The sequence below is a fragment of the Corvus hawaiiensis genome, chromosome 4, assembly GCF_020740725.1.
Source record: "Corvus hawaiiensis isolate bCorHaw1 chromosome 4, bCorHaw1.pri.cur, whole genome shotgun sequence".
In the NCBI taxonomy this organism is placed as follows: domain Eukaryota; kingdom Metazoa; phylum Chordata; class Aves; order Passeriformes; family Corvidae; genus Corvus; species Corvus hawaiiensis.
This window is the reverse complement of record NC_063216.1, coordinates 34,065,348-34,091,648: the sequence shown is the minus strand read 5'-3', so window position 1 is coordinate 34,091,648 and position 26,301 is coordinate 34,065,348. Positions and strand designations below refer to the sequence as shown.

At 41.0% G+C, this 26,301-nt stretch overlaps 1 protein-coding gene across 1 annotated transcript in view; it reads left to right on the top strand.

Moving 5' to 3' along the window:
* Positions 1-26,301, top strand: part of ELK3 (ETS transcription factor ELK3) — a 35,841-nt gene that overhangs the window by 3,919 nt on the left and 5,621 nt on the right. Inside the window, exons 2-3 of the mRNA XM_048302117.1 lie at positions 13,406-13,614; positions 21,808-22,602. Coding sequence (XP_048158074.1) covers positions 13,408-13,614; positions 21,808-22,602 — 1,002 coding nt within the window. The 5' untranslated portion in view covers positions 13,406-13,407. The remainder of the gene's footprint in view (positions 1-13,405; positions 13,615-21,807; positions 22,603-26,301) is intronic.

The following is a 26,301-nucleotide window of genomic DNA, read 5'->3' as shown; positions in this document are numbered from 1 at the left end:
ACTGGTTCTGCAAGACTTAGCACAGAATGAAAGTCAATTTTCAGGTTCACCAAGGTGCATGGAGCTTGTTGCTTGCTCTGAGGCTCCTATGTTTACATGTAGGAAGGTAGCTATACCTAATACGGACATGGAGGTCCATCAGCTGTACGGAAAATACAAAGCTTAGCCTTGGGAATGCAATCACGTGCCAACATGTTGCTTCAGAAGAAAGAAATAGGTACCAAAATAAACAGACATTTGGCCACTAAAGGGAGCATGGAATAAGGGTGGGAGCACCAACACAGTTACTTGTGATACATGTATTTATAAAAAAGGATTTTAACTAGTATGTTTTGGTGACGTCCTGTAAAATTTGTAAGTTCATGTAGTTACCATTATCTCTCTGAGGGGTGCTCTGTCACAATGCTAAATAATCTAAGATAGCGAAGAACTGATAAATTAGCTGGTTCTTCCCATAAAGATATAGCAGGCTGCACTCATTAGTGCAATTGAGGTGATTTATCAGTCTGTGGCTTGCTTCTGGTGGAGGTGGCTCCAGTGCACGGTGCGCCTGGACGCTGCTGCTGGAATCCATTTTGGAGCTGTGACACTGATTATAGGACAGTTATCCTGGGCCAGTTTCAAAGAGCACTGTTGGTTTTGAGCTGCAGTCTGTGCTTGGTAACCACACCCAATGGCTCATGCCACAGGCTGTCACTGACGGGCCTGTGAAAGTCCTGTTGCGCCGTGTATCCTTGGATTGATTCACCGTGGCTTTCTCCTTGGTGTTTTCCACAGTAGGGAATGTCATAGCCTTGAATCATTAGACACATGTTTACTTCATCTGTGGCTTGTTAAATGAATCAATGAGTATTCTGGAGGCTGTTGAGAGCCCTTGAAAGACCGAATATGTCTGTTCTCATGTTGAAGTATTTTGTTGAATAATGAATGATTAAGGATTCAGTCATGATTTTGAGGAGAATGTCAAGGTGTAGGCACAGGAAGTCCAGCTCACTGCACCACAAAATACCAGGCTGCATGAATGGAAACAAAGCAGATGAAGCACAAAGTGCCTCTCATTTGTGCACTTCACAAAAAGAAATTAATCTTTGTCCTTAAAACTTTCTTTAATGCATTGTGATTTTATGTGCCAGTAATTATATCAGATTTCAGGTTCTTAAGGGTTTCTTGTTAAGAGTGGATTTTAATTCAAAAGCTCTTTGAAGGAGACTTGCTTTTCTAAAAGCAAGAACAAGAGAAAACACCTGCCAATAAACATTGATACAAAAATATCATAAAGGCACTACTTGCCAGCTAAATCAATGCCAGTTAATACCTGTATAGTCAATTCTGCATTTTAAATTTTTTATGAATACTGTTGTAGGTTTTTTGCACTACCAAAATGTACGCTGGAGCTGTCGATCTGTTTGATAGGTGCAGTTCATGGGCAGGATCTCACATTATAATGGACAACTAAGTATTTAAGTAATATTTTAAAGTTATATTGGAGTGTAAGAACATAGGAGGCCAATTTTGCCATGTGCTAGGCAGGTACAACTCAGCTGAAAATGATATTTTTTTTTTTACTGTAGGAGAGTTACAGTTCTCAACACCATGTCTGATTTTGGGCTGCATTGCTGTGATTATCTGGAGCAGTGGGGTTTGTCCTTCTCCTATCTGTGGATCCATCATTATTTCTGAGCAGTTGTGCCTACAGTAGTAGTGCTGCAGTGCTTCTGCCTCGCTGTCAGGAGAAAGGTCCATTGACCCCCACGTGCATTGGCCAAATGTTGAAAACTGTTCAACTATATGATGACAGTTATGGACATGACACCTATGGACTTCTAAGATAAATACCAATCAACTATGTAAAGAAAGGGTTTTGAAGACTATAGCATGTGATCTGTCTACATCTGAGCAGTTAGGCACAGCTCAGGATCTTCAGGAGAAGAGTCTCTGTAGGAAGCCGCAAACTTACTTTGTTTTGATCTTTTAAAGCACTTAGGCATGTATTTACTTTCGAGTGTGTCAGCACTTCTGTTAATGCATGGAGACTAGTTGCATGTTGAACGTAGCTAAGGCACTGCAGTAGCTCCTGCTTGCTCTGTGAAGGGTCCTCCTAGTCTTCCATAGCTTTACTCTAAATTTTGTGGTGTCAGGGTGTACTGAGTGTGTGAATGATACTGCCCCTTCCACGGCTTCCCCCAGACCCATTTCAGAGAGTCATTTCAATCACGTCTGTGTCTCTGCTTACCAATTTACTGCCCAATATTTGAAGATTCAGAATATAACTTGGATGATCTTTGCAAATACCAGTTTACTACATGTTAATATATTTTGGTTCTTGTGCAAACAATCCTGTCTTAGATTTTGAGCTTTAAAGTATACAATTTCCTTATCTTGTGGATCCTAACTTGAAGATCATTTGAAGTACTATGAGGGGAAAACTTATGTCTTACACATTGTCTTTTAGTTTTCAGTGTTATTTAATTATGTAATGAATAATATGTAATTTTTATGATTATTACCAATCATTCAAAATTGGTAAAAGCTTTCTAGGCTCTAACCTAAGTATTAAGTCCCATTAATACAATTTTACAAGATGGGTCTTTTTCTGAAAACATTAGTGAACAAGCAAAGATGTTTGTGTTAAACATGCTTTTGCAGTTGTACACATAAGAGTAGACTTGGATTATATCCTTCATCTAGAGAACCTAAATGTTTTTAATCAAATGTCCTCCTATAAGTTTCCCATCCTCATTTTGCAACACAGCTGATAGTTCATCTGGAAAACAGATTTCTATTCCACATCCATTTGCCTTTAATGTGGTGACAGCACCTCTTTACTATGTCTCTGTATATTTCTTCTTTTTTGTTGTTGTTTTTTTAATGAAAATTGATCAGATGTATTTCAGTTTAGGCTTTTTGAGAAGGATGCTAATGTCTGTTATTGTTTTTAAATGTTTATATTGCGGTAATGTTGAATGGCCTTTGCTGTATCAAGTCACAATACGGCACAAACAAAAAGTTTATAGACTGAAGTACCACCATTATCTCTTCCTAGCAATTAACAGTAATTCATGTGAAGAAACAATCTTTAAAAAGCATTTAGAAAATAAGAACAAATTACTTTTGCAGCTGATTTAGTGAAATCTGGAGAAAGTTGACTACCTTCAGAGAATTTCTTCCATGCTACACTAACATAGCTGAGATGGGAATGTGGGTTTAGATTCTGGATATAGACCTCTGTGAAGTCTGGTGACTCAGAGCAGACTCAGAGCAAGTGGTGTGTGTGGTTAGTTTAGCAAACTGTGAGTGTGGAATAGAGCTGGTATAGGAAGTATGACTGTAGCACTCCTTCAGTGCTGCCCCTTCAGTGCTGGAGCTCTGTGATAAAAACCCTTACAAAACAGAGCAGTTTGATTCCCTGGGAGCAGGGCACAATAATGCTGACTGTGCAGTCTCATCCAAGCTGAGGAGAGGAAAGAGAGTCTTTGCATTTTATTTAAATGTGTCATTTTTTACAGGATTCAGCACACAAGTCAAAATAGTGGCTGTTACGTAATCCTGAGCAGCAGAGACATTCACAAACCAGTTGGTGTATTGATGTCACTTCTAAACATGTGCAATCTGAGCACTTCGTGTACAGCAAAGTTTGCTGTAATCATTGAAATAGTGTCTCATTTGTCTCTCATTCATCGTTTGCAGCAGCTATGGGAATTAGTTTAAGCACACAGGACACAGTACAGGAGAGCGACAATCAGATCTTCTCCTGGCTGAAATCTCATGTATTCCATGATGCATTCTGTGGGGTATTCCAGTGTTTAATGAAGAATGCTAGGTGAAATGTGTAGGTCCTTGTTGGCGTAGTAGGCAAATGAATAATGTCAGAAGATAAAAATCTTTTAATTGGGCTTTGGTTTAGCTTAGTGCATGATAAACACACATATCAGAACTTTGATTAGCACTGACAAAGAAGAATACCAGATCTTTGAGATTCTTACATGTAAGAGTGATTCTTAATTTATGTTTTTACTATGAGATAATAAAAATACAGACCTTGACTAGTGCTGTGCCTAGGTGCTTATTTTTTATGGCTAAGGAACTTATACTCTGTATTGTGCTACAAGAACTACTGCAATAGAGCCAATGTTTTGGGAACAAACTGTCCAGGTAAAATGATTCCATATTTGTAGGTTACCATCTGCTGAATTGTGTTATACCATTTTTGGTATAATGCTATAACTGATTCCCCTTGCAACATGCAATATGCAGGTAAGCCTGAATGTTAACAGTTCAATGGCTCATCTTGCTAATCCAGCAAATTCTGAAAATTTTGTATGCATAGTAAGGCAAGTATGACTACCAGTCTAAGGTGTGATGATCTTGCTGTGCTTCAGGTTTCAAGAAAATTGCCAGCAACCTTGGTTTTCTTTAACAGAACTCCAAGGACTATTTCCTGTCCTTTTGGCCAGGTTCCTCTCTGTTCACACTATGAAAGATACTTGCTTTTTTATCTGAGTTTTAGTCTAGGAAAAATCAACGACAAGGGGAATATTAGTTTAAACATCTGAATATGAAATGTATTAAAGCAGCATTTGAGGCAGCAGATAGTAATAGTATACCATTTAACATATTAGAGCCACTGCACAAGTTACAAAGCATTTGGTGTGTTGTTGCAAAATTGAAAATTTTAATACTTCATTTGAAGAAGGGAGTACAGATAAAGCATTTACATCTGGGAGTAATCATCACTTGATATATCAAGTAAACTTTTAGAATAGCCACTGTTCCTGGAGGTTGGAACCTCTGCCCTCTTCAGCTTTGGGAACATCAGAAGTTTTATATAGGACGGTCAGGTAATCATGATCTGCGTCCTACTGATGCCAACAAAAATATAAGAGAAAGTCATATGGGGAAAATAAACATATAGGACTGGCTTTGAAAGCAGGAGTCCCTCAGATTGCAGCATAGCGTGTTGCCAGCATGCCACAGATGTGCACCACATGAGCAGACAGAAAGCAGTGTGAGGAGTCTGCACTCATTTTATGTCTGTCCCAAGGTGAAGGGTTGGAGCCATTACAGATTTATGTAGTTTTATTTATGGCTAGCTTTAGAAATAATTGAGCAGGTTATTTTTTAAGCCTTCACAGGGAAGCAACTAGCCATTTTCCCTCCTGCTAAGGGCTTTTACTCCAGTGGGATTAAAACTCTTTCTTGAACTGCATCCTTACAGAAAATGTGAAAACACTTGTGTTCTAAAGGCAATGTCATCACACCTCTGCTTGGCAGGCAACCAGTCCTTTGTTGTATTAGTTTGGAGATTGCAGAACTTTCTTCCCATGGACATCTGCCTCTGCTTTTCTTTGACTTAGGTAAAAAAATTAAAAACTGCAAACACTGTATTACCAAACGTATCTACTTGAAGCATTACTGGACGTATGTGTGAGTGCTTTCTTCTCTGCAGTGCAACTCGATGTTATCCCTTAATATTTTGCGAGATTGTGCTGCTGTCTCTTTTGTGTTGCTCTTAATCACAGGAGTCTGTTTATTTCTTTTATGTGCTGCATCATAACAGTGGGTATTCTTGCTTGAGAAGGAGACCTTGTAAATTTTTACTGTAAATAATCTTTGCAATTAGAATTTAAAGTAAAAAGATGACTGTTACGCAGGAGTAGCAGAGTAGTCAAACCTTGTATGACTCTCTTACGTACGTCGGCCAGCAAAACCCTCTGTGTTTTTTCGGCACATCCTTAAACCAGTCTGGTTTTGTGGCAATATTACTGTAGTTTTGCAGTAAATCGGAACTTGTGCTCTGGGGCACCCCGTAGCTTTTTCTAATGTTTCCACTGGGTGGTGCTGCAGGAATTCCCTTTTTTTTTTTTTTTTTTTTTTTTTTTTCACTTGAATCTGCATTTCCCAGAAAGACGCCTCTAAAATATAATAGGAGGAAGTCCTGATTTAGAAAGTTTTTGCAGTTTCAACACAATGGAAGGACTTGGAGGATGCTCTGACAGGAAGTGTCCTGGTTTCTGGATGTGGAAAAATTACCAGCATTCTGTATCACACACACAGTTGGTTCCCTAAAGTGTCCTGGGTATGGATTGCACCACTAGTTTGATTTATTACCTTGAACAGAGAAAGTTCTGCATCAAATGAAACAAGGTATATTTACACACGTAGTTGAGAGCTTATTTTTTCAAGCCCAATTAAATTAGCAGTAAGATCTCCTTCGATGAATATTTGAAAACTTTCTGAGTAAACAAATTGATATTTGTTTTTCCTCCTTTCTGGCAGAATCACTAACTCCTCAGCAACCACATCCTATTTATCACCCTTGAAGCATCTCTGTTGAGAAATAAAGTGTTAGGACTGACTCAGCCTTTTCTTTCAAATAGTTCTGAGCAAACATTTGGGAAGATTTGGCAATTGTCATTAACCTCTCATGATATACTCATAGTTACACAGATGAATTTTCAGTGAAAAATGTTGTGGCTGACTGATTTTTTAATTATTTTAGGAAAGCTCCTTCTGTTGATCGACACTCTTGCTTCTGTAATTAAATGCAAAACAAGTGTACTTCAATTTTTTATGGAAACTAAAATGTGAAATAGAAAAATAGTACTAGAGGATTTATAAGCTCTTCAGTATTTCATATGGACATTCACTTTAGAACTATGTTTAGGATGTATATAGACACTGCCTTATTCCATATTTTTCGCTATATATACTCTTTGATATTTTATATAGCATGAAATTTATATATGGAATTGTTTTGGTAATTTTCAACAAGAGTTTTTTAAAAAACTCATATAACTGTTTATTTTCTAAGTATTAATAGCCTTTAAAATTAATTAAGTAAAAATCTCCATTTCTAGTATTGAGAAATGGTGGTTAAAAAAAATGGCAAAACAGTCACATTCTTGCACATGGTATTGCAGCAGTCATCTCAAGGGTTAAAACGAACCTGAGACACTTAGAAAAATAAAACCAGAGCTGCTATTACAAACTGGGACAGATGTAGGAGGCCAGGTTTCCTGTGGCCCATTTTCCAGTTTCCTGGCTGCAACCTGCAGAAATAAAGGAAGCCAAATGCTAACGTGAATGAGAAACTAACAATGCCCCACGTCATGCTGCTCAGAGAAATGTGCCGGACAGAATTAGGATACAAAAGCAGAAAATGGACGTACAAAAAATGTACACACGTTTTCCAGAGTAGTTGAAATGGTAAAAAAGGCATCTGTTACTGAGAAATGCTGTGTGCTTGCAAAAGCACACACGTGCCTGTAAGGGAAATGGAAGTGGAGGTGTGTGCCCGCTGTGATGGGGCATACAAAAAGGAGCTGAATCTTTTGCAGCTGCTTTGGCTACAGAAGGAATCAGCAGTTTTTTCATATGCTAAGGGAAATTAATTTCCCTGTCCTGACTCAGCCTCTTAATCCTTTTCATGTACATGTCTGATCACCATCTTTTTGTGACTACCTATATGGCTTAATGCTGGCTAACACCTTTTATGTCTTCCTGATTTAATTGATCTCCAGCTGTTTTTTTTCAGCCTCTGGGCATCCCAGCCAGTTTGTCCCCACTCAGCTGTCCCTCCTCTGCCCCAAGTCCCATGACCTGGTTTATAGCTCAGGCTCCCAGATGTTGTTCCTCTGCAGACCTCTGAAGCAAAAGGGACTGGTTTTGATCCTAGTGCCTGGAGGGATTCCTAGTTTTAGCCTTCAGAACTTGTTCATGTTGATTGTCCAGGATCAGCAGTTTATCTCTATTTTAGAAAGGCTCTAGGGGAGCTAACATGGAGAAAAAATCTAAGTCGGAAACCTGGACTACTTTGGAGAGCAGAGCTGTGTTACAGCTGTAACATAGTTGTATGGAAGCTAAGGAGCTCTACAGAAGTCCTCAATTGCTACAGAGCTGCTTTCCAGCTTTTTGTCTTTTTCATTTGGGTTTTCCTATCCAAGAGTCCTACAAAACTTAATGCTTCAAGGACTATCCTGCTTATTTCACAGTTCATGTCATAAATCTTTCCGATACTGAGATTTTACTTAGCTAGATTTGTCTCTGAGCCTCCTGGTTTTCTCCTGCTTGGATTTAAGATGCCTTGCTTATTCGTTTTATTTTGACCAGCAGATTAATAACTGTATTTTTGTATTTTAATGCCACTTTACTGACTGCCATTTTAGCGCGTGGAATTTCATAAGTATTTTCTTGGTAATAAAAAAAAAGCCTATGCAGTTCATCAGCACATATATTATCACATCTTAACTATTTCTAGTGTAACTTGAATAATGTTTTCATAGTGTTTTTTCATGCTGGTTGAAGCCAGTCTTCAAATGCTAAAGGGAGAGAGAGTGTTTGGCATGGAGGTCCCTTGCCTAAGTGAGAAATTTGGGTAGCCCCTTTACAGGAACATCATCTCTCAGATGGGACACTTTGCCCTATGGATGTCTGTCCATTTCCATTATCCTCCTCAGGGAGATCTTACGGTGTTGACTCTGCTGCTGCTCCAAGTTTAGGCATTTCTGTTAGTCCCTCAGTTTGGTTGAAATAGGAGCAGAATTATCAGCACAGATACTCTGATTTGCCACCTTCTGTCATCAGACCTAAACTTAAAATTTGGTGTGTGGAGAGCATGTTACGTCACACTGATCATGCAGTTGCTAAGGGTTTGTATGGGGGAAGCACATTGCAAGGAATGTAAATTGCTAATGCAGATGGTGTTACTGTGGTTCCATGTCACAGCTGCCAGAGAAATGGATTTTCAGAAAACTCAGTCTTCAAAATATGATTTTGCTGTCTAACACAGCATTTCCAAGTAAAATTCCTTCTAACTATGCCCATGATTATTTGCATCAGTGGTAGTGGAACTGATCACAAAGTAAAATTACTTGGCTATCTAGGTCAGGTCAAACTAGCAAATTTTGTTTCATGGCTTAGAAAGCATCTTTGACTGTCAAATGCATTGAATAATTATTTAAAAAATGGTAAGATGGGAAAATCAGATATGTCAGAGTTAATGAATTAAAAAAATCGACTCTTTTGTCCATATGAATTTTGATAAGGCTCTCCATGACACAGGATATACGTTTCTAAAATAGGTTCTGTTTCTCATTTTGTCCAATTGATGAGTGTTTTTTAAACACTCATTGATAAGGGTTTTTTTAAAACTATTTTTTCTGCTAATCCATGTAATTCAGTATGTGGTTCCATGTATTATTTATTGCCCTGCATTCAAATCTTGTACTGAGAACAGAAGTAAGAGGCATAGTTTTTATTACTATGTAATATTAATAAAGAGTTGAATGAAATGTGGTCACTGTAGGAAGTGACCGCATCCTAACAACCCTTTCTGTCAAAGTAAGGCAAGGCACTGAATTCCCTTTGAGTCAGTAGAAATTCAAAAGAATTAGAAAATACATAAATGAAATATAATGTTTTCTTGAAGATCTCCCACGCCTCACAGTCATAATTTATTATGACTTCTAATACAGGTACCAGATTTTTGGTTGAATTACATGTCCTGTAATAAATCCAGTACATCTGTCGCGATTCTCTTGCTTGACCACTCAAATGAGGCACAAGTTTAAGCCCTAGTAAACTCTGTGGCCATTCTGTCCTCCCAAGGGGACAGTTATTGCCTTGTGGAACCCCAGATGGTTCCCACAGAGAAAGGCAGGTTAATACTTCTATTGGCCTGTTTGGAAATTAAATATTTTGTATCAGTTAAAAAATCTTGTCACTGTAGGATCTTAAATTTTTAACTGTTGTTGTGGGCAGAATGGGAATTTGCCATGGGCAGAATGGGAGCTTCAGACAAAGTTTATTAGAGAAGCCTTCCCACTGAGTCATGGCGTGCAGAAGGGACCCCTTTGCTTTACAAACACCTTCTCAGAGAGGAGTCCACGCACAGCATCCTGCTACAACTATTCCCCTGCAAATCACATTTTACAGAATGGAAATGAGATTAACACCAGTTTACCAAATTCAAGGAATCTGAGATTTTACTTAACCATATATGCTTAGAACAAGGGTTCTGTTATAGGTAGTTACAGCTGTGAATATTCAGTGCAACTCAGACCTGAACACCTCAAGTGTGGTGATTGGAACAGTAGGACCATACAATTAATGATCAGCTGAAAAGGTAATTAGCATGATTTGCCTCATGTAGGGATCATACATACAGTTGCTGTACCAGCAATATGGGAAGCTTTATACAGGAACTCAGTGGCAGATGGAGGGATGAAGCACAATGCAGCATTGAGCTGTTTTAATCTCATTTCTGTAGGGGCAGACTTGGGTCATACCAGTAGAAGATTTATGCATGTACCAACTGAGCACATTGACGCTGAATTCTGAGGTACACAGGTCCTTTATAAAGCCTGTTCAGAGCCACACGCTTGGGAGAGTTGATGGTCAGGCAAGCCAGGGTTGTGAGGAGCTGCCTAAATCTAATCCCAGCACAGCCATCTGCCCTGGATCCATCACCTGAAGTGACCCCCAGAGATTATCCGTGCATGTCAGCTGGAATAACTGAGCCACTTCCAGAAAGGTGGCAGTAACCTTTCATGTAATAACCTGATGGGAGTCACCTCTCCTTACTCGCTGGCATAGACCGTTTGTGGAGTGAGTATTCCTGTCAGATTCTCTTGCCCAGGCTTGTGCTGTTCATGCATTTTACATTATGCCTATGGCTGAGTCGCCATGAACACCACACTCATTAGATAAAATGGAATCCAAAACTGTTTACATTTTACAGATGATAAGCATCAGAAAACAGGTTCATAATGGAAAGTGTAGTACAAAGTTAGCTGGAGATTACCCTGTGAGTGTTCATGGGCAGAGGTGAATGGGGATGGAGCAGGCTGCAGCAAAATGTTCTTCACTTTTAGTTCAGTTCCACCTAACCTCTCTGAAGAGTCACAATTGCTGATCTTGTAGTTTAAGATCTGGATGAGAGAATTGTGTCTCTGAGGTATTACACTGTTTTGGGTGATGATAATGGTGGTGAAGTTTGTATTGGTACTTCTACAATTCTCATCCATCTTTACTTTCCTCAGCTGAAGTTCTCCTTACAGGTCTTTGTAGCATGGGACACATTTTAGTACAATTTTGAAGCAAGGTATTTACAAGTTACTTAAAATTTTCCAGAGCAACAAAAGTTCTGTTTGTGATTTCTTGTTAGGAAGAGTTGTATGATGCAAAATGTGTGATATACAGAAAATAGGATTATTTAAGAGGAATATGATTGTATATAAATATGCCTTTTTAGCAAAGTAAATTGCAAAACTTACAAGTATTAGAAAGTGTATATATATATATATATGATGTGTATCTGTATATTTATTATACCAGATTAATAGGGACACTTTATTATCTATGAAGTTATAGATAAATAATCTGTTAAAGATGCTAATACCTGCACAGAGGATGTAGTTTAAAGGAACTTTTAAAGGCTGTAAAGTGAGTAACTGTCAGGTATATTTAATTCTAGCTATGAATTTTTTTTCTTGCCTTATGCTGTGTGGGAAAGGATTTGTATCAAAATGCAATGAAGTAAATGCAAACCTTTGAAAGTGCTCAACCATCCATATGGGCAGTTCTGTTTCCAGGATCCCTAACAGTCCTAGGAACCTCAAATGGACCTTTGAAAGTGCTGCGTCGTTATGGTATCACTCAGCTGGGCATCAGTGGTTTTGTCTTTGTCATTCAGATGGGACTCTCAGTTAATTAGAGAAATTAAGATTTTGAAGAGATAGTAGAACCATCATTAATTCTGCCGACCCTTGTTTGGCCAGTGTACTTAGAAATTATTTGGACCAAAACATAGTTCCAAACCCTGTTTTTCCATAAAACTGTTGACAGTGTTCTCTAGTAGCATTAAGTTGCTTTACACTAGTGAAGCTCGTGCAATTTATTTTTCTTTATACTCGTGAACCTTATGCACGGTGATTTCCTTCATGCTGGGGCAGACCTGAAGAGGCAGCTGTTCCCGCAGCCTTCTGCTGTTCCGTTCGTTCCCTGCCGTGGATAGCTGGAAGTCTTGTGCCCTCTTGTGGTATGCACATCCAGGGAAGCGTCAGGCAGCAAGCCTGGCTTTCTCTCCGTGTCATCTGTTAGGGCACAAACAACAATATATTGGGAAACAAAATGAACAAGGGCGCTAAAAATCGTGAGCTTGTCTAGATAAAGACAAAAATATCCATTGTTTCATGCAGAGAGGTAAGTCAGGTAATAATTAGCCCCATTAGCACCATAGTCAATTAATCAATACCAGCAATAAATCTGTGTGACATAACATACCCAAGTTAAGAATAAGAAGAGGCCAAGAAAAAAATAATTTGATCCAGTGTTAACATGATAAGGCTGGAATGTTTTTGAAAGTGGTGAAAATTTCATTTTCTGATTCTGTAGTTTAAAAGGTCAACTTTAGCTGCATCTTCATGAAAATGATAAGTTTTTAGCAGTGATAATGCTCCCAATTTTTAAGTTGTGTATATACCTGTGCTGAGTTAGAATATAGCCAGCCTTTAGTTTATCCTTTTATTGCAGTGCCTGAACAAATGGTTTGTTCTAGGGAGGGCTCAGTAGCACAGGCAGTTAGCAGAGGAAAAAGATATTCAAACAACCTTTAGCAGAGAAAAAAAATTCAAACAACCTCAGATGTGAGACTCAGGCACTGTTAAAAATATTCCTAATTCTCAGTAGTACGTATGATAATGAAAGAAAAGAGAGTTCAGGGTAAACATCATTACAAACATACTTTACTGTGCTTAAGTGTACTGAACTTCCAGCTTTTCTAAAAAATAAAGAATATCTTTTGAACTATTTGAATTGACAGGCAGAAACAGCAAGAGTAATTTCAGGTCCTGGAAAAAACAAAATAGGCAAAGGCTGTATGGTGGTGGGAGGGGGAAGGGATGTGGCTTCTGGTCCTCTAATCGAAGGCAATTGCTCTGGTCTTCCCTCGTCCCCCCCCTTTTTCACAGTGACATATCCAAACAAGTCCAGTATAATCCTCCTGGGAAAAACAGCAGTAAACAGCAGGATTTTAATATCATTTCAGTGGATAGTTATATAAGTCCTTTCCCCGCCCTTATGTGTTCCTTTGAAGAGTGATTGCTTACACTGAATGGAAGACGCCAACTGGTGGTGACCTCGTACAATGTGAACTATGTGGGCAGTGCTTTTCTAAATACTTCCTCTATTTTGTGTGTCCTTCAGAAAACAGCAGTGGGAAAAATACTGAAAAAGCAGTGGAAGACCTGTAGGTCTTGTGCTTGTTTGGTTGTAAATGGTGTGGTAGCTTCCTTTTCTCAATTATGTAGGATGACTCCTGCACAGAGCTTATTACTGAAATGAGCGTTGGGTGGAACACCTGCTCCCAAATGTTTTTCACACTGTTGCTCTCCTTTGTCCCTTGTAGGTATGGAGAGTGCAATCACACTGTGGCAGTTCCTTTTGCAGTTGCTGCTAGACCAGAAACACGAGCACCTCATTTGCTGGACGTCTAATGATGGCGAATTCAAGCTACTCAAGGCAGAAGAAGTGGCTAAGCTGTGGGGACTCAGAAAAAACAAAACTAATATGAATTATGACAAGCTGAGCCGAGCGCTCAGATACTATTATGACAAGGTAAATTTTGTTATTCTCATGCAGACTAATAAAATAGAAATGATACCAGTTAATATTTCTCCTCTGTGTGGAAGCTATTCAAAAGTTCCTCTAACTAGTCAAGATACTAGAAGGAAAAGATCGTAGGACACAAATACACAAATATTGTAGAACACAAATCTTGCATATTCACATTTCTCAATTTTAGACTCCAGTAAATTCAGGGAGTTTCCAAATGGTTTCTGCACCCTTTTTTGGATGAATATTATATTGTTTTTACTAATCGATATTAAATCTTTTCAGGATTAGCTCTCTTTAAATTGATATTTTTCAATAAACTATCTAAATTCCAAGTTATTAGGTTTTACTATTTCCTATATTCTTTAAGATTAAATATTAATAACAAAGACTGTTACATATTTTATATATTAAAAAGGAAAACTTCACAGCCATGCTTAGTACCCTGTTCTCATCTTGATTTTCAGAAAAGGGGGTGAGATGGGATTATACAGTGAGTAATGCCAGTATTCAGCAGTTAGGGCATGTTTGCTGCCTGCACAAGGCAGAAGAGAGTAGATGTTTTTTCTGGACTGACCTTAAAGTACTGTTGTCATGTATTATTTGTAGTGCAGTAATTCTCGCAGGGCACAGTGGGGCTGAGTTCTATGCTGTCAATCTAACACCACGATCAAAAAACACATTCACTGCAAATTAACAATGAACAATTTGATGATCAGACTTTTCATGACTCACAAGGACTCCTTCTCCTGAAAGAATTTTTTAGTTTCAGATTTAGAGCTGTTAAGTGTTTTGTCCACTAGAAGTCAGATTTTCCCACTTCACATGTTTCCAAGGTGGCCTGACTGAGAAGGCACAAAAGGATTTGGCGAGGACAGTGCAGTGGCTGTTCCGAGCAGTTGATGTGATGAATCCCCTTCACTAAGTGCTAAAAAGGCTTCTGCTCAGCATGGGGAAGCTTGCTGAGCTTCCTCTGGTTATAAACTTGACTGGGATCAATGGAGACAGAGTGCCTGCTGGTGCATGAGCAGCACAGCCAGGCAGAGCCCAAATATGTAGTTAATGACAGAACAGACATTGCTTAAAAACAAGGAACAAGATGTTTGTAGCACTTGTGCTTTGAGATCTCTCTGATCTCTTTGATGTAATGGAATATAATGGCTCCTTACCTCAGACTCTCTTTTATCCCTTAACCTTTTTTTTTAACCCCAGTTCTGTTTTCGGTTCCCCTGCTTCAGTACACACACACCCCTTTGTCATCTGTTGTGTCTCAAGTATCATTTGCCAGAGTAGCTGTACAATTTCTTCACCAGGGCTGTGGCTGAGGTGGCTGCTTGCTCTTTGTAGAGAAGGTCTTCTGTCTGACAGTTTTACCTAAGTGTGGCACAAAGATTTTGGCCATTTTTTCAGGCGTTCTGCAGTCCAATGGAGGTTGGAGCTCCTAGATGGAAAGAAGAGCAAGTTCTTTCTTCACCGTGTATTGCAATCAGGGTTTGCACCCCCACTCAGACCTGTGGCTATTCCTATTTAAATTGAAAGAGTAACTCCTTTAGAAGAAAAGAGTGGGAGCTTCTCACTCTGTGAGTATAGTGTTTTGTGTCCTGTAGGTTCCCAGACAGTGGAGAAACGTGGATTATTGGGAGAGTGCAAAGGGACAGAGCAACCTGCTGCAGGTTTTAAAGTGTGAGAGATAATGGCATAAGATAGCAGATAGTGAATCCTTGTAGACTGGCAGTGGGTTCAGTCCTAAATGCTTTCTCTGCCTTCAGTTCAGTCTATACTGCATAGCACAGAAAGGAAGAAGTCAAGAAGGGGAGGAAAGGCTCCCCTTAACACTCTTCCTTCCCTCCTGCAGAACAAAGGGGGAAGGACTGGGGAGGTGAAAGAGCTGAGGTAGCCTTAAGGAGCCTTCTAAGATCCTTGTCCTCTCCCTACTTGTGTGCAGTGATGGATGTCTTGGCAGCTGCGGGTGTTGGGGCAAATGGGATGCACACTGAACAAATGGGACAAACACTGAGCTGCAGATGGGGGAGTGGCAGCAGGAAAGATGAGGCAGAACTCTGGACAAGACTTCATTTGCATTGTGGAATTAATGACAGGAATTTCTCTACCTATAACCTAAGTGATCTGGCAGCATATGAGTTTGAGACAGGGGTCAGTGATTTTTTAGAAATTATGGTAGCACATGGGCTGGACCTTCCTTTCTTGGACTGGCCTCTGCTCTTACTGCATACAGCTGACACTGAACTAATGTTTCATGGTCTATCTTTGAAATTATTCACCATGGAGAAATAAAACCTGATTGCTGGATAAATGGGGGTTTATGAGCTCTGCCTTTTGCTTGGGGGAAACACTAACTTGTTAAAATTCATCATCTGATTCATCTGAACTTAAAAGTAAATTAATTCCAGTACTGGAGAAAAATAACACAATTAGGACAAGTTCCTTAGCTTGGCTTTGAAAGCGAGCATGATGTGCTGCTGAGGCTGATGGCTAGATTTATGTTAAATTCACATAAAAAGCACCCCAGGAAATGTAGAGTATGGCATGTCTTGATTGTAATTTGCTACCATGATTATAGATGCTAAAGGTTTGTAGATAATCTGAAGACCCCATTTCCTGTTTCATTTGTTCCCCAAATTCCTCCCCCTCCCCCTCCACTCTTATTTTTATTTAATGCATTTCCCCTATTGCCTCAACAGAGCAGCAGCACAGATAGCACTGAGGAAAGGCATCCTGCACTCTACCTACAGCTTGTGTCCATCCTGTCACACACTTCTGCCGGTCTGAAATCTCTTGTAATGATTTCAGGCAAGGAAATGCTTTGGCACTATTCCCACACAGAGCACTTCAGCTTGAAGTAAAATACCTTTAAAAGTAGGGTTAATAAGTTTCCTTTTTTTCCTCAAGTTGCCCAGTTATTTTGTTTTTCTGGTAGCTGTAATGGAACATATCTTTTGGAAGTCACCAGGGGTTTCAAGACTACTTAAAGTCCCTGTGAATATTTCAAGATGACACCACAAGAGAGAAGCTAGTGAGTTTTCCCATGAGGGTTTTTATTTTTGAGGAAAGGAGAGTGAATCCAGGAAATTACATGCAGATCCTGACATTAATAGGATGTAGCAATTGTGGAAGTCAAGTCCTCAGAAGTTAGGAAATACAAGAGTCAAAGTTCCCTGGATAACCCTAATGTTTGCATGAGTTATGCTGCATCTTTAATTACACAGTCACATTCTGTTGTAATGAGCAGCTATTCAGTATTTTTTGCATCTTCTCTGAACAGTATGTGAGCCCAGGCTTTACTCAGTGAGTGCTATTCAGTCTGTTTCAGTTTTAGGTTCAGTTAATGGCTGCCCACTTGTTTAGATGGCTTGGCAGTGGTACTAAAATAATATGGGCTGCTTTGTGCTTATTGCAGTGTGGGGGACAGGGCTTCTCAGGTGCTCTCAGGATTCAGAGGTTCCAGCGCATTCACTCCCCTCCCATAACAGGTCAAACCTGGTAACCTGGTTACTGGTTCCTGCTTTTAATGTCCAAGTGTAGGTGGCAGCATGGAAGAATTGTTTTGGGCAAGGGTCCTTTGCTTGGGTGCTTACAGACCTTCAGGGCATAAAGTGATAATGAAAACTATTATTTTGCTTTTGGCAAGGTCTTCTCTTAAGATACCTCAGGGGAAATAGAATCCTACAATGAAACAATAGCAGTGCGATTGTGCTGGAGTACCAACCAGACATTTTGTAGTGGTGCAGGTAAGAGGTGTTACAAGGAAATACTTTAAGGAGCATTAGAAAGTACCTTTATAGAAAACTGGGAGGAGCTTCATCCAAAAGTGATTTGTGGAAGTCAAGAAAGTGCTTGGCTGAACTGGCATAAATGGTTATATAGTGATATCCGTATGGAAAGATGGGAGTAAAGAATTTGATACTCAGTAAGAGGTGATGGGTAGAGGAGAAAAACCAAGAACACCTGCCTCAAAAAGAGACATAAAATATTTCATGTTTGATGTGAGAGGAAAGGGATGTCCAGTGAACTGCAGTAGAGAGAGCAGAGAACCTGGTCATAGGTGCCAGCCAGAGAAATAACCTTTGTCTTCCAGATGAGTGGAGGTGAGTGAGGAAAGACTGCAATCCAGCTAAATGAGAACCTTGGTCTTCCAAAGGTCAGTAGAGGTGCACAGTGTAGTAGCACCTGTGCCTGCATCAAAAATTTTACAAAATGTGGCTTCTACACACCCAGTATAATAAGCATACCTCCATAATCTGTGATGTTAGCAGAATCTGCCTGCCTGCACATGCTGATGTGGACACACCCCCATTTTTCAGAGCAAACTATCCTGCCACAGGTACCTCCTGCCAGCATACGTACTTCAGACACTGGAGTGTGAGCAGCCCTCTGTCTGGGTAGGGGTCCCAATAGCTGGAAGCAGCCTGGGTACAGTTCTGTGAGGAATTCGTAGCCTGTGTTTTAACACGTGTTGCACCCCTCAGGACTCTTGGAGCCAGGGAACTTCCAACACGTCCAAGTGGGACTTAAGAGCAGCAGCTACAGCTCTGATCTTTCTTCTTTCCTGACCAGGGATGCTTAGTACCTACAGACAAGTTCATCCTGCTCTGTCATAAATTTTGTGATCTCAGGCATCCTAATTATAGGTCACTTCCCGGGAGGAGGGGAAAATGGTCTTCCTGCTCCTGAGGTCCCTCATTAGTTTGAAGTTCAACTAGGAAGTGGATCCCTCTTCTCAGCTCAGTCTCCCAAGTGGCTCCTGCAGCCAGCAAACTTGCTAGCTAACAGGTTTGGGCCAAGCCACTAAAGTCCTTCAGTCACGCTGGTAGTATAGTTACACATTTGCTCTAAATGGCTCAAACAGGGAGTAGGAGTCAGAGCTGATGAAAATAAAACACAAACACATGATAGATTTCAGTAGTGCATATGCATAGTTGACACGACCCTGCTGTAGTATAGTCTAGTTTAAGCTGCAGGGGAACCAGTCCACCGAGCCTTTGGCATCCAGCTCAGCCAGCTGCTCTGTGGAGAAGGACAGGGGCAGAGGAGACCCATCCCTGCAGCTGGTGATTCAGAGCTCTCGGGTGAGGCTGGTTTTGGAGGGTTCATAAAGCGAGTTCCTGAAGTGCTGGGGTGTGAATAAGCCTGAGCTCCCTAACATGGCTGATGTGCTGGAGCAGGCAGCAGGCAGTGCTCTGCCCAGCTCGTATCAGCAGCTTTCTAAGCACTTCTCAACAGGGTGGGGTGGTCGCGTTTGCTGTAGTCACTGTTTTGTACACTGGGGGCAGAGGAGGGAAAGTGTAAAGTGTTCAAGTGAGTCAAGAAGCCAACAGAAGAGGGGCATTCCCTACTGCCTGCCCTCTCTCCCAGTGCCAGAGTGCTGTCTATTGATAAGATTTTTTTTTTTTTTAAGCTGTTGGACTGGAGCCCCTGCTCTTGTCCTAGTTGCTCATTTCTTCTCTGCAGCAGCTGCATGGACCCAGCAGTCCTTTGTTGGCTCCCTGCAGCCCTGGCCAGCAGCCACTAGCACTCATTGCAAGCCTGTTCGTGAGGGAATTTACCTAGGAAATTCAAACAACAGCAATAAAATAGGGCTAAATGTTCACATACACTTACTGTCCTGCTACCAAGCAAGTGGTCTAGTCTTCCTGCAGATGCATTCTTTGCCCTTTCAAACTGCTTGTTGTGGTGCCCGTCACTGTCTTCTGTTTGAGCTATCATAGCTCAGAATGATTCTGACAGATCACTGATGTGATGGTAAAAATACGCTGCTTTTTACCTTCAATTATTTGTCAAAATATAGAAAAGTCGGTGCCTTTCCAAGGCACTTAATTAATTTGTGTCCTTATTTTCTCTTGCATGCTGGTGGAGATTTCCTCAGGCTACACATTTAAGAGAAACCTGAAAAGTGCTTGAGGGATCTGCACTTGAATCTTTTCATCTCCAGCCATCGCTAAGTGGGCCTTTGCTGCAGGCTGGCAGAGTCGGAGGAGCAGCACTGCAATGTTCTTAAAATATAACTATATTTAATAATAACAAAGGAAGTATAAACTCACCAGCCTGTTCAGTTGCTTTTTATAGCAATGTTCCCCCATTTCAAGCCTGCGTCAGTGTTAAAGTGCAACCCTTAAATACAGTTAATCTTGTTCTGCTGAGAGTCACATTTTCCAAGGAGGATCTCAGTTGCTAGTGCTTGATGTTACAATAACTCAAAGCTGCCAGGAGCAGAGGGGAGGCATTATTTTAAATTAGTATATATATATTAAAGAAAGAAAACAAAAATCTGGTTGGGATGTTTTTTTTCATTTGTGAGTAGTTTGGAGGTTTTGCTTTTTGGAAAAAGAATGCAATACTGAGAGTGCAGAAGAAGTGCATTCATCCAATGTTGCATCTAATTAGCAGTGAAAAAAAATCTAGGCCAAGCCCAAAGCCATGGGAATTAAAGATCATGCAGATTGAGATTCTGTGGGCTAACTATTTGTCCTGAACCTTTGGAGGGCAAAAAAAGACACTGCAGCATCTGCTAGGTGGGTAGATGTGTGTACAGTTCAGCATGGAAGAGGGCAGCTTTTTTGTGCCTTTAGTCTGAGCTTGCTGAATTTAATTCTTCTCTTTGCTACAGATCCCCGTTATCAATTTGGGAAACAACATCTTCTATTTGTGACACAGCTCCTGACCTGTGATGCAAAGCTGCATCCCAGGGTTCTTTGTAGGGTTAGTTTTGTATTCAAGAAGGTGCCTGAATGAAATGCCAGGACATTCAAACAGATGAATTACAGAGTGCAGTAGCTCAGCTGAAAGACAGAAGAGGTTCTGATACCCAAGTGCAGATTCTTTCACAAAAGGATCCTTGCTTTTGTGACTGAACAAGGTGTAGTGCAGGCACTACAAGCACCCAGCCCTACATATTGTCCATACATAGAGAGAGATGATGTTTCTTTTCCTTTTCCTTAATTTTTTTAAAATTTTCATTTAGTTTAACAAATGTTTCCACTATTGGTGTCAGAAGCTGTGGTAGAACGAAAAACCAATTAGATTTTTAGGAAATTTGTAAATATTTACACTCCCATATGTACAGCAAAGCAGATGTCTGCAGAATAGCAGCTGGAGGTGCAGCAGATGTGCTGGACTAAAGGGAAGCCTCTTGGAAAGGGTTTTTCAGAGGCAATTTAAACTCTCCACCAGAGGCTTCAAGGAGAGAGAAATTAGCATGGAAATCTTGGCTTAGGGTGGTAAATATTCCAGTCCCTAGGCCAGGCCTGTGCCATAAAGTGCCTTTGTGGCACACAAGGATATGCTCACATATCCTTGGGGATGTCGGGCTTTGTGTTAGAGCAGGCAGCCAGCCTGGGTTTGCAGGAGGAGAGCTAGGACTAGAAAAAGGATGCTCATAAAAAGTCTCAAAAGGAATCAGTTCTTTCCACAAAGGGACACTTTAAGAAAAAAATACATGGCTCTACAAACCTTTAAAAAGTTTGGGATTTTTTCAGTAATTAATTTCCGTAGTTAGCTTAGACTGATGAAAACCTTCTGCCTGCACCAGTGAGCATCCGGAGCCTAATGCAGGCCTGGAGGTAGTGCAGGGGATACCACAGGACATAAGTACTTTTCCAGCACATGCAAGGGGTTGCATTTTTGCAGACATAAGTTCATGATCATTGACAGAAAGACAGTCACTGTCAGTTTAGCTCAATCCTTTCCTTATGTGGTAAGGAACAGAGGGTAAATAACTGGGGCCAGGAGGCTGAGGTGGTTTTGTCCCTTGCAGACATTCTGAGAGTACTTCATCCTCAGGGCAGTTGGTGTCAGTTTTAGGAGGCATAAATGAAAGAGTTTGCCTTTATTGCAGAATGCAAGTGGTGGCATGGCTTGAATCCACAAAGGCAGCAGAATTGCTTTTACTGGAAAGAAAATATTCCCAAGCTGCTTCAGAGGAAGCAGAAGTAAAACAGGCCACCAGTAGGTCTTTGTCACCTAATGATGGTGATTTTGTTGGAAACCATGAGGAGCTGGGAGTGGACTCCCTGGCTGAGCAGAAAGAGGTACTGGAGTAAGTCAAGGGTGATCAGCATTTGGAGCCCTGCAAAATGACCTGCTTAGCTTGACAAGGGAGCACTGCCTCCTGCCCTTGTGTTTACAGTACTGGTTGCCTCTGAAATGCTGATCTTTCTAGCACCTTCTTTGTATTTGCAGAACATCATAAAGAAAGTAATCGGACAAAAATTTGTATACAAGTTTGTCTCCTTTCCTGAGATTTTAAAAATGGATCCACATGCTGTGGAAATCAGCAGAGAGAGCCTTTTGCTGCAGGACAGCGACTGTAAGATGCCTTCGGAGAGCAGGGATCAGCACAAGCACAGCTTGTCAGCACTGAAAAGCACAAGCCGTAATGAATATATCCACTCTGGCCTGTACTCCTCTTTCACTATCAACTCTCTACAGAACCAGCCGGACCCTTACAAGACAATCAAAACAGAAAAACTGGAGGAGAAGTCAGAAGGAAACACACCAGTTGAAGAAGTCCGGACTGTTATCAGATTTGTGACAAACAAAACAGACAAACAAGTTACAAGGCCCATGGTGTCGTTGCCTTCTACTTCTGAAACAGCAGCTGCCTCTGCTTTCCTCAACTCTTCAGTATCAGCTAAAATATCTTCCTTAATGCTACCCAACAGTGCCAGCATTTCATCTCCATCATCATCCTCCTCCAGGTCACCATCTCTGTCTCCCACCTCACCCCTCCCTACAGAACACAGGAGCTTCTTCCTTGAGTCCAGTTGCCACGACTCAGATTCCCTTGAGCCTCTGAACCTCTCCTCAGGCTCCAAGGCCAAATCCCCATCTCTTCCCCCAAAGGCTAAAAAACCCAAAGGCTTGGAAATCTCTGCCCCACCTATGATTCTCTCCAGCACTGACATCGGTTCCATCGCCCTCAACAGCCCTGCGCTTCCTTCAGGATCCCTGACTCCAGCTTTCTTCACTGCACAGGTAAGACCTGCCTGTCTCCAGGTATTCCCTCCTTGTGGCCAAGAGTGTTAGATCTATGGGTCTGTCACCACCTGATGGGAACAAAACCCCAACACATGGGAAAGAGGGAAACACAGCAGTGCTCTGAACAAGGGGTGGAAAGTAGGTTTCTCCTGGGGTTTGTTCCTAATTGAGTGTGGGAAAAGCCGTAGCTGTTTGCAGACTGCCTGGAAGGATAAGGAGATGGGCAGCCATTAGTGAATTGTTTATCAGTTCAAACCAGCCTCCAGATCTACAAAACAAGCAGGAAAAAGCAAAAAAGAAAACCACAGGGGTTTTGTAGGTCACAACTTGAGCATGTGGGATTTCTCTACTAGATGTTGCATCCATTCAAACAGTGTGACCTTTTTGTTAATTTTTGAATGCAGAGCAAATTAAGTGATTCCTAAGACAGGCTCTGAAGTCAGTTTCAATTTCCAAAGTTGTACAGATCCACAGAGTACTTGCCAGAGCTTCCCTTCAGCACAGACCTAGTGAATAACCAGAAGGTTATTTTGTTCTTTTTAATAACATATTTGTGGTAATGTCAACAGCAAGTTCTCATTTTCAAGCAAGTCTGTGAAAAAAACCCTAGGAGTTCAGAGCAGAAGAGGAAAATCATATAGATATGACTATGTATGTTCATTGGTGAGTTTTGTCTCACAATACCACCTCAGAATTAGACAAAAAAAAGTCCAAGAGTAAAATCATCCCAATGTGGAATATCCCCCAAGATCCCCAGCCTTGAAATAGCAGTTGATGCAAATACTAGCATTGAATGTAGCAAACCGGACAGTAAATAAATATGTACAAAGGTGTATTACAAGCTCCCACTCACTTCAGACTGTCTAGGACACACATGGTATCCAGAATCCTGTCACCTCTTCCCTGTTGGAAGTTGTTGGAGGTGTTTGATGCAGGCAGCATTGTGTGCCTGCATGGCACAAAGGCCTGGCAGAAATGAATGTTGGCAAGTGCTCTCAGCCAGCACAGCACTTGCTCTTCTGAGCTTTTCAGCTGGCTGCACAGCGAGTTTGTGCAGCTCAGGCACACCTGTAAGCCACTGAGATACAAAAGTGTGTCACCAAGAAAGAGGAGTTGTGGGCTGACACCTGTCATTTTTGACATTTTTGACATCATAAAGCCTTTAAGTGAAGTTATGTTTGACAGGAAGAACAGAAGTGTGGCAAACCAAAACTGAGATGCATTGACAAACGTATAACCTCTAACTGTGGTATAACCACAGTATTTTGTTTGTTGGGAGCAAATCACATCAGATGCCAACCAGACACAATAACGGTGTGAGTTGTTTCAAACCCACTTTAATCTGCTGCTGCCCCAAACCACAGGATGAACAGAGATTTGTTTCCTCATTTTGTAATTATTTCTTTGAATATTTAACTTTCCCATTCATCTATAAACTGGTGTACTTACTGCCCTGAAAGATGTAGAAGGGAATTATGTTGAGGATTGTGGCACTCCTTTAGCAGGAAGGATAGCTAAGGCTGGGATGAGTGTTACCCAACTTAAAGCCATCACAAACCTTTTTCTGTGATAGGTTGTCCTATCACAGAAGAGGCATATGGCATCTGTGTAGGATAGTTTCTGGGTCTAATTATTTAAACTTTTGGCTATACAGCAACATAGCTTTTATCCTCTCCTTTAGCCTCCTTTTTCTAGTGTGGATAAGAAGCACCCTGCATCCTAAACGCTTGTCCTAGTGAATATAAACTGAAAATTACATAACAGCTGTATTCAGATAACTGTAATATCACAATGCAGAATAACTAAAACCATAATTTAGACTGGAAATCTGCTGTTCATCCCATTATCCAAGGAAGAACATGCATCATATCTCAAATGGTCTCTGATTTATCAGATCCCAGTGTGAAACACCTGCTGCCATGGGCAGGTGCAGAACAGAATGTCTGCTGCAGGAGTGATGTAGGTTCTGAGAAGGTCCTGCTGCCTGAGAGGGTATTTCAAATGGCTTTCCACTGTACCTGCTGGTCATGAGGAATACTGTCAGGTGGAATGCTGTGAAAGGCCACATGATACACACAATCAATTTCAGAACAGAAATGTATGTGTGACAGCACTTCCTGTTATCTAACAGCTAGAAGTGACAAGATTGTGCTTACACACATTGTCATGGAAGTCAGGAGCCATGAGCATCATTGCTTAACATAATCCTGTGCAATGAATGATTTCTGTTTAAACTGTTCCTGTGCTTAGATTATAATGACATTTTTAAAGTAGGAACTTCCCAATGGGTTCCACATCTAAGACCAGATGTACAGCTGCATGCAGGCAGAAAATGAAGTGACACATCAATTTACGCATGTAATTTAGGGATAGCCTGTCCTGTGGTGTTGTTTACACTTAGGTTTCCTCTGGTGGTTTTGATGCTTGGCTGATGGCAACACTGAGAACAAGCCTGGGAGGCCCTGTGCTCTTTTTACACTAAATATTAAACAGATTTGGAGGCTTGCTTTGGCTGGCTCTTGGTTCTGGCAGAACTTGCAGATGTTAGTGCTCTGCTCATCAAAGGACGTGAGCTTTTGCTTAGCACTGTTGTTAGTCATGCTAGCAGAGATGAACGGAGGGCAGCTCAGTTTCAGGTCTCTGAAGACTTGCTCTGGCTGTATCTAGATAGGAATAAACACCTCCAAATTTTCCTCATTATTTTCAAAAGACCCCCTCAAGAACTGCACTTTCATTTCTGGATATCTGCAGCTTCTTAAAGAAAAAATAAAGAATGGAGGCTGCTCACTGGAGTTCTTAGTACAGCTGGCACAGTACTGTGTCCTTAGTTGAGTGTTGTTGGGTCTTGCTGATTACATCTTTGGTTTTAAGGTTAGTAGGCTCTTCTGTAAGTAGATCTGAGTATTTATCCTGACCTAATTCAGTGTGTTGTCAGCCTCAAAAATCTCCATCGGTAGCCGCCTGCCAATGGAACATCAGCTTGAAATGCAGCACAGGAAAGGGGCTCTCACTGGTGCTGCTGATTTCTTTCTCCATGAAAGCAACATGGTCCTGGGAAGAGAGTGTTTTGTAAAGGACTTTTGACAAGTGCCTGCTTGTCAAGTGGTTTGGGTTGTTTTTTTTTTTTTTTGGGGTTTTTTTTGTTTTTTTTTGACAAGAGCTGTCACTTACTGACATCAAGACTGAGGTCTTCTCCCTGCCAGGCCTCCATCCACTCTTTGCTCCTTTTGTTGTCATGCAGATATATCCCAGCCCTGACTGGTACTCCTGTGACCTGCTGATTTACTGCATCAACACCTTTTGCTTTCCCAGTGATACCATGGGTTTATTACTCCTTGGGACATAACTGTGGTTTCTTCCATGGGGTTTCATGTTTCTGATCCACCTTCTTCAGCACAAGGAAGGTGGCAGGGTCCTTTCCCTGCACATTTCTCCACAAACCTCACTTCTTCTGAGATTCCTTAGCAAAACCATTCAAGAGCAGCCAAGGTCTTTGTATTAAACAGCCTTTCAGAATCACCAGGATAACTTTAATGTTTGCTGCTCCTTGTCTTTCCCATCTCTTCTGCTGGTGCCAAACTGTTTGACCTTGTTGTGAACTGCAGTGCAAGCATGTCACAGCAGGTCTGTGTTCTGTGTATCTGCACAGAGCCCCAAACACCGCAGCTGATGCCTCAGGCACTGCTTGGCGAATGA